This window comes from Tachyglossus aculeatus, chromosome 7 (assembly GCF_015852505.1).
Source record: "Tachyglossus aculeatus isolate mTacAcu1 chromosome 7, mTacAcu1.pri, whole genome shotgun sequence".
Taxonomy (NCBI): Eukaryota; Metazoa; Chordata; class Mammalia; order Monotremata; family Tachyglossidae; genus Tachyglossus; species Tachyglossus aculeatus.
The window spans coordinates 26,598,019-26,618,095 of record NC_052072.1 but is presented as its reverse complement, the minus strand read 5'-3'; the positions used below and the strand labels follow the sequence as shown (position 1 = coordinate 26,618,095).

General features: G+C 52.2%; 1 protein-coding gene across 2 annotated transcripts in view; it reads right to left on the bottom strand.

The window, feature by feature from the left end:
* Window positions 1-1,098: 1,098 nt before the first annotated feature.
* The window catches only part of PIK3C2B (phosphatidylinositol-4-phosphate 3-kinase catalytic subunit type 2 beta), an 82,552-nt gene continuing 63,573 nt past the window's right edge, over window positions 1,099-20,077 (bottom strand). For both annotated transcript variants that reach the window (XM_038749303.1, XM_038749304.1), the window contains 18 exons: window positions 19,305-19,493; window positions 18,918-19,011; window positions 17,758-17,852; window positions 16,474-16,654; window positions 15,472-15,579; window positions 14,759-14,851; window positions 14,446-14,575; window positions 12,997-13,133; window positions 12,080-12,249; window positions 10,776-10,932; window positions 9,977-10,086; window positions 9,439-9,640; window positions 8,733-8,857; window positions 6,609-6,726; window positions 6,330-6,411; window positions 2,948-3,054; window positions 2,694-2,822; window positions 1,099-1,626 (listed from right to left, as the gene is read on the bottom strand). In XM_038749303.1, coding sequence (XP_038605231.1) covers window positions 1,438-1,626; window positions 2,694-2,822; window positions 2,948-3,054; window positions 6,330-6,411; window positions 6,609-6,726; window positions 8,733-8,857; window positions 9,439-9,640; window positions 9,977-10,086; window positions 10,776-10,932; window positions 12,080-12,249; window positions 12,997-13,133; window positions 14,446-14,575; window positions 14,759-14,851; window positions 15,472-15,579; window positions 16,474-16,654; window positions 17,758-17,852; window positions 18,918-19,011; window positions 19,305-19,493 — 2,416 coding nt within the window. In that variant the 3' untranslated portion in view covers window positions 1,099-1,437. The remainder of the gene's footprint in view (window positions 1,627-2,693; window positions 2,823-2,947; window positions 3,055-6,329; window positions 6,412-6,608; window positions 6,727-8,732; window positions 8,858-9,438; window positions 9,641-9,976; window positions 10,087-10,775; window positions 10,933-12,079; window positions 12,250-12,996; window positions 13,134-14,445; window positions 14,576-14,758; window positions 14,852-15,471; window positions 15,580-16,473; window positions 16,655-17,757; window positions 17,853-18,917; window positions 19,012-19,304; window positions 19,494-20,077) is intronic.

Sequence of the window (20,077 nt, the reverse complement as noted above, 5' to 3'; positions counted from 1 at the left end):
AGGGGTAACAGGGATTCATGGCTCGTCCCACAACCCAGGTGACGAGTTTCTTAAAAGGTCTCCTTCTTCCCCTCCCTTCTTGGGAGCAGAGGGAGAAGAAGTTTCTGTTTGACCAGCTTCCTGCTGCTGGGGCACAAACGTTTTCAAGTTCCAGGTGTCTCCCCCAGGTAGAGGAAAAAGGCCTTGTGGTCCTGATTCCCCGGTCGAAAGGGAACAGTTGGGCCTTGCGTTCATCTCAGCTGAGGGGCTGGGAGACCATCCTGGTCGGGTGGCTCAGAGGGTCTCTCCTCCTGGCTTGGGAGAGAGTCGGGAGGTTGGGTGTGGAGGGCAGGGGGAAGAAGCAGCAGTCCAAGCCTCCAGGAGGCACTTCCCACTCATCCCACTTTTCACCCACTTCAAGGAACAGCCGGAGCTCCAGGCAGGGGGGAAAGAGAGGGGCAGACGCCAGGACCAAACAAACAAAAAACTGAGCAAAACAAGGGTGGCAAGGAATCTTCCCAGAACCAACTGGAAAGCAGACAGATGGACATCCATTTGACCCTGGGGCCACACTGCAGCACTCTTCCCACCTGGGGAAGATGGGGCACGGGGGCGCGGGGGAAGAGAGGAGCAGGGAGTCGCTCCCAGTACTCAGATCCGGCCCCAGGGAAAGGGGCGAAAGACACCAGTGGTGAGTCCTGGGGAGGGGTCCTGAGAAGTCGCCCCCAGCCCGGCCCCAATAGGAACAGGGCCCTCCAGCAGGGTGGGCGGAAGGCCCTGGCTTACACGGGTACGAATCATACAGCTCTCCTTTGGAAGCAAAATCTCTGAGGGGCCACAGAAGTGCAGGCAGTGGTACTAGCCCATGCCCCAATCCCTCCCCCACCTGCCCCCAGAGGGGGGGAGGGCCCTAATCCTCTATGTAGAAAAAACCCTGGGGACAAGTCCAGTAAGAACCTTATCAAAAACCCCAAAGACTCCCCCCACCCTCCCACCCCCACAGAGATATGTCCCTTTTTAACAGGCTTCCTGTCCAGTGAGGACAAAACTACTTTTTCATTTTTTAAAAATAAAAAATAACAAATATTTCCCCCCCCCCCCAAAAAAAAAAGAACCCACATTACCTCAGATACCTGGTCGGCACTACTCCGGTCCCCACCCCAAATCCAGTTATTGTTCCCTTGACACAAGGTAAACTTAAAATTCGGTTTCAGCCTTCACGGTGGCTACGCAGCAGCCCCTCATGACCCAAGTTCACAGTGTGAAGGGGGAAGGAGAGAGAACGTTTTGCTCTCTTCCCCCAGTCCAGATCCATGTGACCGAGGGAAAGTCCCCTCCCTCCATGGCCCCTCGGGGGCTTGTTCTTGATGGAGGGGATCGGAAGGGGCAGGGAGGTCCTCTCTCCCCAATCTCCTCCTTCTCCTCCTCCGGGCCTCCAGGCCACGGCTCTAACTGGGCTCACATGGTCCCGTGGCTTCGGGAACCCAGCGCAAACCAGCCCTTCTTCTCTTGGGCCAGGTCCAGCTCCCTCAGGCAGATGCATACCTCCCCCAGGAGGGTTTTCTCCCAGAAACTTGCTTCGCTCAACACACTAAGGCGAAGCTCCCGCTGCTGCAGGTCGCCCTTGGGGATCCCGTCATACACCAGCTAAAAGGACATAGGGTTGGGGAGAAAAGAGGGTGGGGGAAAGAGAGAGAGAGAGAGAATAAACCCAGAGCCCTAGAGTCACGGTAGAGGCCAGGGAACATGGGCAACAGGAGCCTCCTCTCTTCCCTGACCAAGCCTTCCTTCCCTCTTCTTCCAAACCCTTCTGCGTCACCCTGACTTGCTCCCTTTATTCATCCCCTCTCTCAGCCCCACAGCACTTATGTACATAACTGTACTGTATTTATTTATATTGATGTCTGTCTCCCCCGCTAGACTGTAAGCTCACTGTAGGTGGAGAATGTCTGTTTATTGCTATTTTGCACTTTCCCAAGCACTTAGTACAGTACTCTGCAAACTAAGCGCTCAATAAATATGAATGAAGGAATGAATAAGACCTAGGCAGAGCTGCCACACCAAGAGGACACCTGTCCCACCCAGCTCATGCCCTCTGGCATTCAGACTCTCAGCTGAACTTTCCCAAGGCCGGAAACCCCCTGGTTCACTTTCCTATGGGATGCTGGGATTCTGCAATGGGGATTCCGGGAAAGGCCTCAGCTTCAGTGGGAGGGGAGGACCGGAGAGAGAGAGAGAGGGGTGAAAGCCAGGAACAAAAAATGTCAGGAAGCTCCATTTCTGGGGAACTTCTCTGTGCACAGTGAAGCATCTCAGTCCGGGCCTGGCCACGTCTGTTCTGCTCCTTGCTCAAACACGCTTGACTCAGGCCTTCCCTGACTGAGCCCCTTCCTTCCTCTCCCCCCACTCCCCCTCTCCATCCCCCCATCTTACCTCCTTCCCTTCCCCACAGCACCTGTATATATGTATATATGTTTGTACATATTTATTACTCTATTTATTTATTTATTTTACTTGTACATATCTATTCTATTTATTTTATTTTGTTAGTATGTTTGGTTTTGTTCTCTGTCTCCCCGTTTTAGGCTGTGAGCCCACTGTTGGGTAGGGACTGTCTCTAGATGTTGCCAATTTGTACTTCCCAAGCGCTTAGTACAGTGCTCTGCACATAGTAAGCGCTCAATAAACACGATTGATGATGATGATGAACTCACCATCTCATTGTAGGTTGGGTTGCAGGTTTTCCGGGCCACTTTGGTCTTCTTCTTGGTGGTTTTCTGGGGGTCCGGGAGGAGGTAAATCTTCACGTAGGGGTCGGGGTCATTTCCCTCCTGGAGAGGCTGCTGCAAGGAGACATGAGCGGGGAGGGCACACTGATTATTCCTGTAGCATCAAGGTCAGTAATCCCAGCCACACGGTGAGAATAGTCATGGTGGATGTGGGAGAGGGAGCCAAACCGGACACTTACCAGGCCCCGGATGTGCATGACCATGATGAAGAGTTTGTTGTTTCTGTAGGAGATGGAGAGCTTCACCTCCCCTCCCACCTTGGCCACTGGCCGTGCCCACGTGCCGTCTGCGGAAGACAAAGGGGGAAAGGATTTCGAGGGCTGGCTAATCCGGCCTCAGTGTGACGGCTCCAGAGACAGAGTCCCAAAACACTGGATTTTTGGTCAAGCAATTAGTCGTGGCTCAGTCGAAAGAGCCTGGGTTTAGGAGTCAGAGGTCACGGGTTCTAATCCCAGTTCCGCCACTTGTCTGCTGTGTGGCTTTGGGCAAATCCCTTCACTTCTTGGTGCCTCAGTTCCCTCATCTGTGTTCCCTCATTAGTGAGAAGCAGCGTGGCTCAGTGGAAAGAGCCCGGGCTTTGGAGTCAGAGGTCATGGGTTCGAATCCCGGCTCCACCACATGTCTGCTGTGTGACCTTGGACAAGTCACTTAACTTCTCTGAGCCTCAGTTACCTCATCTGTAAAATGGGGATTAAGACTGTGAGCCCCATGTGGGACAGCCTGATCACTTTGTATCCCCCCAGCGCTTAGAACAGTGCTTTGCACATAGTAAGCGCTTAACAAATGCCAACATTATTATTATTATTATTATTATCTGTAAAATGGGGATTAAAAGTGTGAGCCCCATATGGGACAACCCGATTACCCTGTATCTACCCCAGCTCCGCACATAGTAAGCGCTTAACAAATACCAACATTATTATTATTATTTACTGAGCACTTATTTTTTTTAATGGTTTTGTTAAGTGCTCGCTATGTGCCAAGTGCGGTACTAAGAGCTGGGAGAGCACTGCACACTTACTGTGGGAAGACCATTGTACTCGGGGCCTGGGACAGTACAAGACAATACAGTTGGTAGACACAACTCCTGCCCTCAAGGATCTTACAGTCCAGTGTCGGGAGACAGACATTAAAAGAAATAACAGGTAGGGGAAGCGATAGGTTAGAGGGATATGGACCTAAATGCGGATGGTTAATTCTCCATTCTCCTGCAATGGGTCCTAACCACCCTGGAAAAGCATATTCCAGATTTCTTTGCACTGGGGAACAGGATTCTGGATCTGGGTTGTTCTGGAAGTGATTCCTCCTGAATTTGGAGTAATCTCTAGTAATGTGTGCTGAAGCTGGGTTAGGGCGAGACCGCCTCTGGAAAATCTTCCCTGATTAATTCCCAGACTGTGAGCCCGCTGTTGGGTAGGGACCGTCTCTATATGTTGCCAACTTGTACTTCCCAAGTGCTTAGTACAGTGCTCTGCACACAGTAAGCACGCAATAAATATGATTGAATGAATTAATTCCCAACACCTCAGTCTCTTCAACCCACCACTACACTCAGCATTGCTATCTTTTCTTCATATCCTCGGCCCTCACATACCTCTGGACATTTTCATTTGACTGGTAATCCACCAGTAATTAATTTGACCAGTAATTATTTACTGGTCCTGGTACATCTGTACAACTTCCAGTTCTATCCTTGTTCTTGCTTCCTCTGTTGGAAGTCATTTTTATCGGCTGTCTGCTCTCAGGAGTTTGTAAGCTCCTTAAGGGCAGGGAACCTTGCTTCTGTTGTGCTCTTCAAAAGGCTTCGCACACTCCTCCACCCTCTGTAAGGACTCAGTAAAGGAGGAGGAGGAGGAGGGAGAAGGGAGAAAGGAGGGTGATGGGGAAAGGGCCCTGTGCCTAACACTTCCTGGTTGAGAATCAATCAATCATATTTATTGAGTGCTTACTGTGTGCAGAGTACTGTACTAAGCGCTTGGGAAGTACAAGTTGGCAACATATAGAGACAGTCCCTACCCAACAGTGGGCTCACAGTCTGGAAGGGGGAGACAGAGAACAAAACCAAACATACTAACAAAATAAAATAAATAGAATAGATATGTACAAGTAAAATAAATAAATAAATAAGTAAATAAGAGAGTAATAAATATGTACAAACATATATACATATATACAGGTGCTGTGGGGAAGGGAAGGAGGTAAGATGAGGGGGATGGAGAGGGGGACGAGGGGGAGAGGAAGGAAGGGGCTCAGCCTGGGAAGCAGAGAAGCAGAGTGCCCTAATGGATACAGCTTGGGACTGAGAGTCAGAAGGACCTGGGTTTTAATCCTAACTCTACTACCTGTCTGCTTTGTGACTTTGGGCAAGTCACTTAACTTCTCTATGCTTCAGTTACCTCATCTGTAAAATAGGGATTAAGACTGCGAGTCCCCTGTGAGACACGGACTTGTCCGATCTGATTAGCAGAGTGGATAGAGCATGGGCGTGGGACTCAGAGGGTTATGGCTGCTGTGTGACCTTGTGAAAGTCACTTCACTTCTCTGTGCCTCAGTTACCTCATCTGTAAAATGTGGATTGAGACTGTGAGCCCCACGTGGGACAGGGACTGTGTCCAACCCAAATTGCTTGTAACCAACTCAGCGCTTAGTACAGTGCTTAGTACAAATACCACAATCATTATTATTATCATCTAACCCACCACTTAGTATACTGCCTGGCACATAGTTAAGAGCTTAACAAATCCCATTAAAACAAATAATAAAAAAATGAAAAGCTGAGGATAACCAAGGATCATTTGTGGCCCCAAGAGGAGCAAGGGTAGGACACAGAGAGGAAAAGTGACGGGGGACAAAAGGGATTAAATGGCCCTGGCAGAGCTGAATTTGTATCAGCGTTTGCCAACTCTGGTTGGCAGCCTCTGGAAGTCTACAAGGTGTGTGTGCCAGGTGGTACATTCACCCAGCTTAGAGGAACACTATTCCTAGAAGCAAGTGACTGCTGGCACACTGTCATTCATTCAATCATATTTATTGAGCGCTTACTGTGTGCAGAGCACTGTACTAAGCGCTTGGGAAGTCCAAGTTGGCAACATACAGAGATGGTCCCTACCCAACAACGGGCTCACAGTCTAGAAGGGGGAGAGAGACGACAAAACAAAACATGTGGGCAGGTTTCAAGTCATCAGAATAAATAGAAATAAAGCTAGATGCACATCATTAACAAAATAAATAGAATAGTAAATATATACAAGTAAAAGAAAGAGAGTAATAAATCTGTACAAACAAATACAGGTGCTGTGGGGAGGGGAAGGAGGTAGGGCTGGGGGGTGGGGAGGAGGAGAGGAAAAAGGGGGCTCAGTCTGGGAAGGCCTCCTGGAGGAGGTGAGCTCTCAGTAGGCCGTTCCCATCCCCATCCCGGCTTGGGTCTTCCAGCAGGGAGACGGTTCTTTTGGCAGAGGAGTCTGGGAAAGAGGCCAGGCCCTGTTTCCAGTCCAGAGCCCAGACAAGGCCCTGCCCAAAATGAGGTTTACCATCCCATCCCAGCGGGAAGGGACTTCATACCTAAGGACTTGGGGGCTGGGCTGGTGCCTGCTGCTTTCTCATCCCGGGGCAGAGGGTGAAAGAACGTGTAGATCAGGTCACACTGGAAGGAAAACAGGGCCCCGGGTTAGCAGGGCCCAGCCTTTCCCCTAACCGCAAAGACCTCAACCCCTTTAAGCCCACCCTGTCTCCTCATGCCCCGTCCACAGGCCTCATGGCCCTGCCAGTGACAGCAGCATCTCCCAGCTCCCATTCCCACTCCCCTCCAGGGCCCCGTGGAGAGCAGGAGAGGACCCTCACCTCTGCCACCTCAGAAGGCGCGTGGATCAGGTGCCAGATGTAGCTGTTCAGTTCCTCCTTCCGCCGCTCAGCCACGGCCTGACCTCGGGAGCGGCCAATCACAAACCGACTGGGGAAACTGAGGAAATGCAGCCCAAAGGAATTGCAGGGGGAGGGGGACCGGGAAGAGGCAGAGATAAGAGGTGGAGATGGGGCTAAGGAGAATTGTAAATACCTTTCACAAGTCAATAGACCCAAAAAATTTCCACTCGGCCAGGCATATCCACACTAATAATAATAATAATGGCATTTATTAAGCGCTTTCTACGTGCAAAGCACTGTTCTAAGCGCTGGGGAGGTTACAAGGTGATCAGGTTGTCCCACAGGGGGCTCACAGTCTTAATCCCCATTTTACAGATGAGGTAACTGAGGCACAGAGCAGTTAAGTGACTTGCCCAACGTCACGCAGCTGACAATTGGCAGAGCCGGGATTTGAACCCATGACCTCTGACTCCAAAGCCCAGGCTCTTTCCACTGAGACACGCTGCTTCTCAGAGCCCCCCTTTTCCTCCCCCCTACTCCAAAACACTTTCATCTCCTGCTCTCCCATCACTGGGCTCAGAGAACTCCAGCAACAATGGCTTGTAGCAAACACATGGCTCCTCAAAAATCTCCAGTGGCTACCAATCAATCTGTGCATCAGGCAGAAACTCCTCACCTTGGGCTTCAAGGCTGTCCATCACCTCGCCCCCTCCTACCTCACCTCCCTTCTCTCCTTCTCCAGCACAGCCTGCGACCTCCGCTCCCCTGCCACTAATCTCCTCACCGTACCTCGTTCTCACCTGTCCTGCCATCGACCCCCAGCCCACGTCATCCCCCGGGCCTGGAATGCCCTCCCTCTGCCCATTCGCCAAGCTAGCTCTCTTCCTCCCTTCAAGGCCCTACTGAGAGCTCACCTCCTCCAGGAGGCCTTCCCAAACTGAGCCCCTTTCTTCCTCTCCCCCTCGTCCCCCTCTCCATCCCCCCCATCTTACCTCCTTCCCTTCCCCACAGCACCTGTATATATGTATATATGTTTGTACATATTTATTACTCTATTTATTTATTTAACTTGTATATATCTATTCTATTTATTTTATTTTGTTAGTATGTTTGGTTTTATTCTCTGTCTCCCCCTTTTAGACTGTGAGCCCACTGTTGGGTAGGACTGTCTCTATATATTGCCAACTTATACTTCCCAAGTGCTTAGTACAGTGCTCTGCACACAGTAAGCGCTCAATAAATATGATTGATTGACTGATTGATATATCGAGGGGACGTTCCCTATCCCATGAGGCCCTCAGCCTGATTTCTTTTAGTCCCTGGGCTCACGGGCTAGTGCTTATTTTCATGGCCTGTGCGAAGACTCTCCCAACCAGGCTTGCTGAATAGGACAATGAGGTTTTTAAGGAAGCCAAGGGAGGCCCTGGGCCTTGGCTTTGGTGGGTCGGGGATGAAAGAGACCACCAAAATGACATGAAGCTGCCTTCAAGTAAGGAGCAGAATCAAATGACCTCACTGAAGGTCTGGGATTTTAGGAATTCTCTGGATCAGAGCTGGGGTCTCAGATTCACAAACCACAGCTATCCAGCCTCGTTCACCACCCGGGAGAGGAGGAGACTGGCTCTGCGAAGCTGTGGAGAGAGCAATGAGGAACTGACCCTGAGGTGTCTCTCAGCTTGGAACATGGCAGAAAGTCTGAACCTTGGAGGTCCTACATTGGAGGTCATACTGGGAGGGAATGTTAATTGCTTAGATGGAACAGTATCTAATGTCTTTGGTGAGTTACTCCTTGGAATTATGGACATTTCAGGTAGTTTTTGAGCACTGAGTCTTTGTGTGTCTATATAGATCTCTCCATTTTGGAGTGGAAGCTTCTTGAGGACAGGGACTGTGAAGGTTACTATTCACTGCCCCTAGGGTCCAGCTTCATTGCCTGGCCCGCTGTATGCATTTAGTAAGTCCTCGCTAAGATGAGAAGGAGTAGAAGGGAAAGGAAGTATAGGATCAGGAAAAAGAAGAGGACGATCCTTGTCCCCAAGGGTCGTCTGGACTGCCCACACGGCTGGACACCCAGACAGGCGAGCGGCTGGCAGCATTAGCTACCTGGGCAAATGGGAAGAGGGAAAGACCAGACGCAGCTTGTTATGCAGCTCCTGGAACTCCTCGAAGGTCCGCTGAATGTAGACGGCCTCACGGGCATTCTCCCGCTGCACCCTGACCATGTAGATCTGCAAAACCCAAACAATCGGGGAATGTCAGCCACACTCACTTTTAAGCAACTTACGGAAATAAGGGGATCCCTGCTCACTTCCACCAGAGAGAGGAAAGGCTGGAAAAAACAGGGGGCAGGCAATGGACAAACCTTGTCCAGCTCCTCCTAGCCCTGACCGGAAAATGGTGGGAGCCACCAGGCCTGGTGTGGCTCCCTGGGGTTGCTGTTATGTGTGACGGTCAAGCAGAACGCCCCAAAATGAGAGGAACCTCAAGAGGTCATTTGTTTCCACTAGATTGTAAGCTCCTTGAGGGCAGGGATTGTGTCTATTAATTCTACTGAGCACTCTCAAGTGCTTAGTACAGTGCTCTGCACAGTGTAAGTACTCAATAAATACTAACAACTGACTGGTGCGGTCCGGCCCCCTGCCTCCAAAGCAAGTCTCTTGAGGAAAATCGAGTCGGAATTCCTCTCTCCTTCCCCTTCCACCTTCCTGACCACATTCCGGGGCCCAGATGAGGTTTCCCAACCTAGCCCCGCAGGGGTAGAAGCCAATCCTGTTTGAGAATCCAGTCCGGATCAGGGCAGCCCACTTACATAGCCTTTATTGGGGTGGAAAACCTTCTCGTGACGGCAGAGAAAAACATCGCTGATGCGGCCGGTGCCCTTGAGGGTGTGAGTGCGGGGGGCGAAGGAGAGGGTCAGCCGATCATCTGAGCCCGTGAATTTCATCTGTGACAGGTTGTGGATGAAGAAGTTGAGCTTCGTGGCTACACTGCCCAGGCTGGACTCAATCAACCTGGGAGGGAGGTGCCGGGAGGAGAAGAAGGGGAGTAACCGATTGGGCGGAAGTCCGGTGACAGCCCCGCAGTGACACCTACTTGGCACCCTCCCCAGACTCAGAGTCCCTCACGTTTCTTTACCCTGTTTCTCCCCCCTTTAACGGAAAGGGACACTGAGGCCCAAAGCCCAGCCTCCGATGACACAGCACACCAAGGAGAGTCAAGACAAGAACTTCAGGTTTCTAACTTCTTGTCCAATGCTCTGCCCCCTTGGTCATTCTCTTCAATAACGGAGGGGTCACCGGGTGAGCCCTGGTGTCTCCTTGCTGTGGGAAGTGCCTGGCTCCAGTTACCTCGTGAAGTAGGTGGTGGCATTGGCTTCGCTGTCCTGGGGCCTCAAGGCATCATACACGTACTTGAGGTCTTCCAGGTCCGACAGCTCAGGGATTCCACAGGATAGCATCTTTGGGGAGGAGGGAGTTACAGGTATGGGCTCAGTACCATGGACACCCAGCATGGCTGATGGTGGGGAGAAGGAAAACAAGGGTCACCAGCCCTCCACCCCTCTTACACGCCTTTGCTCGCTAATCTTCACCATTAAGGGGAGGGAAACAGTGAGGAGGGGTAATGGCCAGAGAAGGGCCCGGGAGCCAAAGGCCCTAAATGGACAGGAGTCGGCAGGGGGATGGGGACAGAAAATGGGCATCTGGATGGACTGGAGTCATCTATCAGTCATCTTTTAGACTGTGAGCCCACTGTTGGGTAGGGACTGTCTCCATATGTTGCCAACTTGTACTTCCCAAGCGCTTAGTACAGTGCTCTGCACACAGTAAGCGCTCAATAAATATGATTGATTGATTGATTGATTGATTGATCTATCTTCTATCCTTGGGATCCCAGACATTCATTCATTCACAGGCACCAAGGGGGCCCGTCCTATCTGCCCAGCACAAAATCAGTCTTCGGCTCCAGTGTGGCGGACGGGAGCGATGTGGTGAAGATGCTGCAGGAGCAGCCCGATCCTGGGGGAGGGAATCCGAGAGACGGCAGGGAGAGGAAAAAGAAGACAGAGGGGAGGAGACGGGGTGGGAGGGACAGGGGATGAAAGGCAGGGTGGAGGCTGGGGGGAAAGCGGAGGAACGGTGTTCTCACCAGGCCCAACAGGTTGAGAAAGAGGTGGGTGTGCTTGCGGATGAGGTTGTAGGCTTGGCAGCAGAGGTCCACAAAGTCGTGGAAGCGGCTGGAAGGCTTGTCTCCCCCGTTGATGACGTAGGCCATGTCTGAGGTGAAGACAAAAGGGGCGCGGTCTCTGGGGCCGGGAAAGAGAGAAGAGTTAGGACTCGGGGCACTGGCTCATCCGTAACCTAAACGGCATGGGATCCATACCATTCCTCCATTCTTAAACACCACCAGGGAAGAGGAGTCCACAACTTCCCCTGGCGACTTGACCTTTCAAAGGAGGAGGTTCTTCAGTGTTTCTAAACTAAATCTGTCCCACTGCAAACTATGTCCATCCCCTCTGGCTCGCTCTTCATTAGAGATACAGAACGCTTGATCACCATCCTTTTCGATCTAACTTTGATTATGTGATGTGATACAATGCAACAGATAATTAATAATGGCTCTAATATCAATAATAATAATGATAATAATAACCGTGGTATTTGTTAAGCACTTACTAGATGCTAAGCACTATACTTGAGGTAGATACAAGATCGAGAGGCGGTAACAGTGCTTGCCGCTCCTGGGGCTCCCGCTTGAAGGTGGGGGAGAACTGGTATTTCATCCCCATTTTACAGATGAAAAAACAGATGCAAAGAGATGATAATAATAATAATAATAATAATAATAATGGCATTTGTTAAGCACTTACTATGTGCAAAGCACTATTCTAAGCACTGGGGAGGTTATAAGGTGATCAGGTTGTCCCACGGGGGGCTCACAGTTTTAATCCCCATTTTACAGATGAGGTAACTGAGGCACAGAGAAGTTAAGTGACTTGCCCAAAGTCACACAGCCGAGAGTTGGCGGAGCTGGGATTTGAACCCATGACCTCTGACTCCAAAGCCCAGGCTCTTTCCACTGAGCCGTGCTGCTTCTAGACTGTTAGCCCGCTGTTGGGTAGGGACTGTATGTGTTGCCGACTTGTACTTCCCAAGCGCTTAGTACAGTGCTCTGGACACAGCAAGCGCTTAATAAATACGATTGATTGATTGATTGATTGATTCTCAAATGCAAAGTGCAAAGTGACTTGCCCCAAGTCACTCAGCAGCCAAATGGCAGAGACAAAATTTGAATCCAGGTCTTCTGATTCCCAGGCCCACGCTGTTCCCACCAGGCCACGTTGCTAGTCTTCTCGTAATTGAGCGCTCTCGGCTCTTTGCCCCAGAGGCCCTCAGGTACTCAAACCCTTCCCCACAGCCACCGCCCATTCCCCTCTCCCCACGGACACCCACCGCTTGATGTTCCCAAACATCTGGGCGTGGCCCAGGAAGCGGCCGAAGTCGATGTGAAACATGTGGCCGGTGGTCTTGAGCATGATGTTGTCGTTGTGTCGGTCGCAGATGCCCAGCACGTAGGTGGCCACACAGCAGCCAGCGCAGGAGTAAATGAAGTTCTCTACTGCCTGGGGGGGCGGAGGGGGCGGGCATGGAGAGGTGGGAGACGGAGACGCCCCTCCCCAAGGCCCCAGCTCACCATGCTAGCTACACCATGACTGACCCCGGAATGGCTCCACCAGCTCTTGTATGTGTACAACTTGCAGTAGAGCCTCCTCCTGTATCTGCCTTCCCAAACTGAGCCCCCTTTTTCCTCTCCTCCTCCCCATCCCCCCCGCCCCACCTCCATCCCCTCCCCACAGCACCTGTATATATGTTTGTACAGATTTATTACTCTATTTTACTTGTACATATTTACTATTCTATTTATTTTGTTAATGATGTGCATCTAGCTTTCTATTTATTTTGATGACTTGACACTTGTCTACATGTTTTGTTTTGTCGTCTGTCTCCCCCTTCTAGACTGTGAGCCCGTTGTTGGGTAGGGACCGTCTCTATATGTTGCCAACTTGTACTTCCCAAGCTCTAAGTGCAGTGCTCTGCACACAGTAAGTGCTCAATAAATATGATTGAATGAACGAATTAATCTTCCTGAAGGTCACTGAGGGGTCTGGGGGAGACACCTGTCTACATGTTTTGTTTTGTTGTCTGTCTCCCCCTTCTAGACTGTGAGCCTGTTGTTGGGTAGGGACCATCTCTATATGTTGCCAACTTGTGCTTCCCAAGCGCTCAGTACAGTGCTCTGCACACAGTAAGCGCTCAATAAATACGATTGAATGAATGAACGAACTGGGGGCACCCCTCCCCGTCCTTACCTTCTCATATTCATCCTCCCCAGGGTTGTGCTTTTGTAGCCAGTCAGCCAGCGGCCGGTCCTTGAAAGACCCCGTCACCCCGTGTTCCACCTGGATCTTGCGCAGAGTCTCCGCGTTAGGAATCATCTCCACCATCCCTGCGAAGAAGAGCCAAGTCATCCAATGGGAGTGGAGAGACCGCCATCCCAATGCCCCCGCCAGGCCCTGGAGCCCCTCCAACCTCCCAGAGACCCCGGTCTCGCCACCAGGCTCTTACAGACCTGGGAGTGGGACAGTCAGAACTTGCTCTGTGGCGGGAGATGGAGAGGAGGGTTTTTTGGTTTTTCTTTTACGGTATTTGTTAAGCCCTTACTATGTGCCAAGTACTGTACTAAGCGCTGGTGATACACAAGTCAATTAATTTGGACACAGTCGTGGGAGGCTCATAGTCTTAATCCTCATTTTACAGATGAGGTAACTAAGGCACAGAGAAGTGAAGTGACTCACCCAAGGTCACACAGCAGGCAAGCTGCAGACCTGGATTAGAACCCGGGTCCTCTGACTCCCAGGACCATGGTCTTCTCACTAGGCCAGTTTTGGTGTCAGGTCCTCAGGGCTCCCTAATCCTGGCCTTTAGACGGGCAGATCTAGCGCTTAGAACACTGCTTGGCACATAGTAAGCGCCTGGGAGCGGGAGAGTCAGAATTTGCTGTGCGGCGGGAGATGGAGAGGAGGGTTTTTTGGTTTTTCTTTTATGGTATTTGTTAAGCCCTAACTATGTGCCAAGCACTGTACTAAGCGCTGGTGATAAACAAGTCGATTAACTCGGACACAATCCATGCCTCATGGGGGGCTCATAGTCTTAATCCTCATTTTACAAATGAGATAACCAAGGCACAGAGAAGTGAAGTGACTCGCCCGAGGTCACACAGCAGGCAAGCGGCAGACCTGGATTAGAACCCAGGTCCTCTGACTCCCAGGACCATGGTTTTCTTACTAGGCCAGTTTTGGAGTCAGGCCCTCAGGGCTCCCTAATCCCGGCCTTTAGAGGGGCAGATCTAGCGCTTAGAACAAGAGAAGCAGCGTGGCTCAGTGGAAAGAGCACGGGCTTTGGAGTCAGAGGTCATGGTTTTGAATCCTGCCTCTGCCAATTGTCCGCTGTGTGACTTTGGGCAAGTCATTTAACTTCTCTGTGCCTCAGTTACCTCATATGGAAAATGGGGATTAAGATTGTGAGCCCCCTGTGGGACAACCTGATCACTTTGTAACCTCCCCAGCGCTTAGAACAGTGCTTTGCACATAGTAAGCGCTTAATAAATGCTATCATTATTATTAACAGTGCTTGGCACATAGTAAGCGCTTAACAGATGCCATCATTATTATTATTATCTTCCTCCAGGCACCATTTTGCGGACACGCACAGCCTCCCTGCCTTGTTCCTGCCCCACCTGCTCCGGGACCAGGGCTCACCCCGCCCGCGGCCCGTGGAGAAGCAGCGGAAGATGACCATGCGCATATCCAGCCCCTCCTGCACCCAGATCTTGTTCATGATGCGGATCATCTGCAGGGTCAGCATGTCCTGCCGCAGGTCATCCCCACACTAGGAGGAAGCAGAGGCAGAGAGAACTGACGGCGACCCCAGTAGGGAGGCGGGGGGAGGCCCTGCCTTCCTTCTCACAATCCCATCCTCTAGCCCGAAGGTCCCAGGCTTTTCCCCTCTCCCTCCTGGTCCGCCCCAGTCTGCTCCATTCCTCTCCCGTCCCCCACCCAACCCTCAGCTCACCTTGAAGATGACCCGGATGTTCTCTCCCAGGGGGTCGACATTCTGAAAGGACAGCTTCAGGGGCACAGCATTGGAATTGAAGTGGGAACAGTCCTGCCATCACCAAAGGGAGGGGCAGTGGGATCAGGAGAGGAGGAGTGGACAATCTCTCCCACCCACCATTATCACAGTAATAACAACTGATATTTGCACAGCGTTTACTCCGTGCCAAACACTGTGCTAAGCACTGGTGCAGACACAATACAGTCAGACAGTGCCCCTGTCCCACAGGGGGCTCTCAGTCCAAGGGGAGGGAAAACGGTTCTTAATCCCCATGGGACAGATGAGGAAGCCGAGGCACAGGGAAGTTAAGTGACTTGCCCAAAGTCACACTGCAAGCAAATGGTGCAGCCAGCAGGATTAGAACCCAGATCTCCTGACTCCCAGTCTCGTGTTCTTTCCACTACTCTCCCCATCCATCTTTGTTTCCAGTCCAGCTGCCAGTTCTGACCTGGGGGAAGGGGCACGGACCTGAACCAGAAGTTCCCTAGAGAAGCGTGACACAAGGGACACTAGGCCTGATCTAGGGGAGCTGGAGGTCCGGTTAGAGTCTGGGCCATCGGGGGTTTTGCAGACCCAGAGCTCTCTTGAAGCCCTCTGGAGATGCCCTCCCACCCTTTCACTTCTCCCAGGGTGCCACTGCTCCTCACCCCAGGTCCCCTACGGTCACTCACCCGGGGCACAATGCCTTTCACCAGGAGGCTGGGGCTGAGGGGCAGACGGCAGGAGCCATTGAGGATGAAGAACTGCTTCACGTCCTCCAGCCCTGAGCGGAGGATTGCCTGTGGGGGGAGATGAGGGCCAGTGGGGACACTGCCTGGAATAACTGCTTCTGAGGAGTCTGGCTGGGAGGGGAGAAAAGGGCAAGTGGCTGTGAACCCACTCGCACCCGGCCCCTGCGCCTCCAAGCGTGAGGGCCCAAGGGGAGGCTGTAGCCCAGGGAGTGGCCTGCCGGAACCGAGGCCTTGTGGAATAGGTGGAGGAGCTGGAAAAAGCCCTGGAGAAATGGCTGCAAGGGTGGGGTGGGCTTGTGGCCTTCTCCTACTTGCTGCAGTGGGATGGCCTGCATGGAGTCAGGGGGACACGGAGGGGAGGTCAGGAATGGTGGGCTGAAGGAAACAGTCAGTCCCTAGGCTCGGGAGTTTTGTCACATCCCTGGTTGGAAAAAATCCTCCCTGAGCTGCCTCTCTCGACGGTCTCTATTCAGGAGTCCATCGTGAACTCCTTGAAGAGTAACTGAGGGTGGGCCTGGGCTCCAGCACTAACCGAGTCCATCGGGGCTGAAGGCCACAGGGACGGGAGGAAGGCCCTCTGAGGTCGAAAAACCGGGGATTTGAGCTTTTTCATTTGGAGCAAGGCACAGGACCTTGAGGATAGGTGAAAGGAAGTGAACTGAACCGGGTTTGGTGTGGGAGTGGGGCTGCTGAGACTTCACAGGCTCCAAGCTCCTTTTCCCTATTTCTGCTGAGGAAGGGAGCTCAAACATCAGCAGGAGATATTTAGGTTGGATGACAGGAGGAACTTCCTGGGTCTGAGGGGCTGGAACAGGTGAGAGAATGGTTAAGCAATCTCCATCCTCCAGGGAGAGTGGGCTGCCCCACCCGGTTTGGGGAGGGGCTGCCACACCTGAAGGCAGGGGCTCCACACGGTGGGGGCCGGCCACCCTCCCGACTCACCTGCCTGGCCGAAGGGGCCGCCTCCCGAACCTGCTGGGCCAGCTTGGCCAGTGTGTTGACAAGCCAGCACTGGCGGTTGAACTCCTCCCGCAGGCCCTTCCCACAGCAGCACAGCAGGGCGGCCAGCAGGTACTGATAGCGAATGCTGAACTGCGAGTCCTTCAGGCCATCCTTCAGCAGCCTGGGGGGGATGGACAGCTGGGAGCTGTGGCCCGGGATGGTCCCCAGGGGGCAAATGGCTTCCCCTTTCTACTCCTTTGCCCCCTCCTTCCTCACCTCACTACTCTCCTACTACAACCCAGCCCTTGTACTTTGCTCCTCTAATGCTAACCTTCTCATTGTACCTCGATCTATCTCGCCACATCCTGCTTCTGGCCTGGAACGCCCTACCTCCTCATATCTGATAGACAATGACTCTCTCCACCTTCAAAGCCTTACTGAAGGCACATCTCCTCCTAGAAACCTCTGACTAAGCCCTCCTTTCCTCTTCTCCCACTCCTTTCTATATTCCTCTGACTTGCTCCTTTATTTATTCCCCCCCACCACCCCCAAAACACTTTTGTACATATCTGTAATTTAGTTATGTATATTAGTGTCTCTCTCCCCCTCTGGACTCTAAGCTCGTTGTGGGCAAGGAATTTGTCTATTGTTATATAGCACTCTCCCAAGTGCTTAGTACAGTGCTCTGCACACAGTAACCCTTTAATAAATATGACTAATTAACTGACTGTGACTTCCTGCCTCTCCCAACCTGGGCAGAAGGATTCAAGGGCCCACATGCATCATACGAGCGAGGCACACACCCGCCTTGTGTTTTCAGTGCACTGGGCTTCCAAAGGGCTCAGATCATTTCCCAACTTTGGTCTCACTTACCCTCAGAATGTCCCTGGGGTGAGGGGAAGGGCGGAGACAGAGGGATAAGGTAGAGGAAAAAGGAAGAGAGTGAAAGTAGGGAAGAAATGATAGAGGGCAGAGAAGAGAGGGAAGAGAAAGAGGGGAAGAGAAAGGGAAGTGAGAGGAGGGAAGAGGGAGAAGAGAGAGGGAGAGAGGAAGGAGGAAGAGACTAACCCAGGGAAGGATTATTTTACTCACATTACTGAGGGAGAATCAAAAAAATCAAAGGGATCCCAGAGGCACAAGCCTCTAAATCCACATAGCCACAGGGATTCAGTCACCATCTGGTGCCATGCTCCTTCCCCCCCCACCGCCCCTTTAAGATGGGGCCGGACCCCTGCCTCCCCCAGGGCCTTGTCTCCGTGCCCCCCACCCCAGAAGAGCAATTACCAAAAGAAATAATGGGTGATGCGCAAGTCGCAAACTGCTCTCTTCAGGAGGAAGCGCACCAGGGGGCTGTCCAGGTAACATTCATACTTCAGAGCCTGCAGTGGGAGGGCAGAGAAAAGGCCTCACTGTGGGTAGGGAACGTGTGTCTTCCACTTCTGGTACATTGTACTCTCCCAAGTGCTTAGTACAGTGACCTGCACGAAAAAAGCACTCAATAAATGCAACTGACTGATCGAAAAGATTCCTCCATTGGGTAAACTCTCTCCCGCTCCGGATGAGATGTGAGCCGACAAAATCTGCACTGGCCACATCTCCCCAACCCTGCTCACAAACAGTGCTTCCCCAAGGGAGTCACCCTGCCCCAAGATCAGTCAGGCAAGTGCCCTCTGTGAACATGGCACTATACAGCACTGGGGAGGGAGGAGAAGTAGATTCCTGTCGTCGAGGAGCTTACAGTGTAGGGGAGGGGTCAGGATCAAGTCACACACACGTTAGTAGACATAACGCACAAGGGAAAGAAGAACAGAAACAAACTCGAGTGCTAGAGAGAAACCTGGACTCATTGAAATGGCTGGAGGTTAATCTGGGAAGACTTCCTGGAGGAGGTGGACTTTTAGGAGACTGAAGGAGAAAGGGACTATGGCTTGACAAAGAGAGCTTGGTTTTCATGGGGCCCTGCTCAGTTAAAACAAACCTAAGGGACTATTCTTAAGGAAGCAGCGTGGCCTCCGGGAGCCATTCATTCAATTGTATTTATTGAGTGCTTACTATGTGCAAAGCACTGTACTAAGTGCTTAGCACTGTACTAAGAGTCAGAGAATGTAGATTCTAAACCTGGCTCTGCCACTTGCCTACTGTGTGACTTTGAGAAGTCACAACTTCTCGGTGCAGCAGTCTTCTCACCTGTAAAATGGAGCTCCAGTACCTGCTCTCTCTCTCACTTTAGGCTACGCGCCCCATGAGGGACAGGGATTTTGTCCGACCTGATTATCTTGTACCTACCCCAGGGTTTAGCACAATACTTGGCACACAGCACTTAACAGATGTTATTATCAGTATTACTAGTTGAGAAAGTTGGAAGGAGGCCTGGAAGACAAAAGGAGGGGAAGGAAGTGGGAGAGAGGGGAAGGGAGGGTCCAGGAAGCTGCAATCCCACCCACCTGCACTAGCTGGGGTAAATAATCCAGCAGCTCGGCATCCGAGATGGAGTCAATCCACTGTACGGCCATCCGACGCACTTCTTGGTCTGGGAAACTGAGGAAAGGAACACAGGCATCCTGACCCCCCAGTCCCACGCTCGGCCCCTGTGCTGCACAAGGCTGATGGACGTGGAGACAGGGGAGTGACAGCAGGCCAGGCTTCCCCTAGAATCCACCCAGCAGCCACTTATTTTTCCCTGGGATCCCAAGCTTTGTGGCTAATCCCTTCTCCAACTCACAGCGGAGAAGGTCTCCCGCCACGGCGGCCCCGCGCAGCCACCAAGCCCGGACCCCGGGTGGACGGTGCCCAGGACTGGCACATTCCGGGTCCAAGTCGGCAGAACTTACGTGGCATGCAGGAGCCCCAGGGCATCCTGGTGGTTCATGTGGGTCCATTGTTTCAGCAGGGCGTAGATGTCGGGCAGACAGGCCCACTCCCAGCTGGGAGCGCTGGCGAGAACCAGGGGCAGGGAGCTCACCTCCGCATGGCAGTAGTAGCGTTTCTCCCACACCCGCTTCCGATCCGCGTCTGTCAACCTGTTTGGGGCCGGGGTGGAGACGATCAGGGAGGCTGGGTGGGCTAGAGGGGTTCTCCTTATCACCCTCAACCCATGCCAACACAGGGATAATTATTATTAATACTCTTGCTCCCAGCGTACATAATAAGAGTTGTGGGGGGTGGGGGGGGGGGTCACAATTAGCAATGTGAGAACCAGGAGGCAGCATGAGACTCCCCTCGTCCCCCTCCCCCAACCAAGGGGGAGCAGGTGGTCAGCTCTGGCTATTTAATGGACCAAACAGCTAGTTGGACCATCTATTCGTCCTTGGGGAAATGGTGAGATCAGGTGGCTAATGAGGCAGTGTCCTGGCTAATGGAAGGGGGGTCTGGGCAGAGAAGCCCATAAGAACTTGGGGATTGAAATGAGAGGATGAAGCCAATAGAGCCTAGAGTTGTGACTAAGGTTCCAGGGTGTCCAGACAATCACCGTTCCCCCTGGCTCCCACCCCCTGGACTCCTCTCCCCTGCCCCCAAAAGCTGCCAGACTGGTGAGACTCCAGACTTTCCCAGTTCTAGACAGTCCTGGAGGGATCCTGGGGCAGCAAGAAGGGTGGGGAAGGAG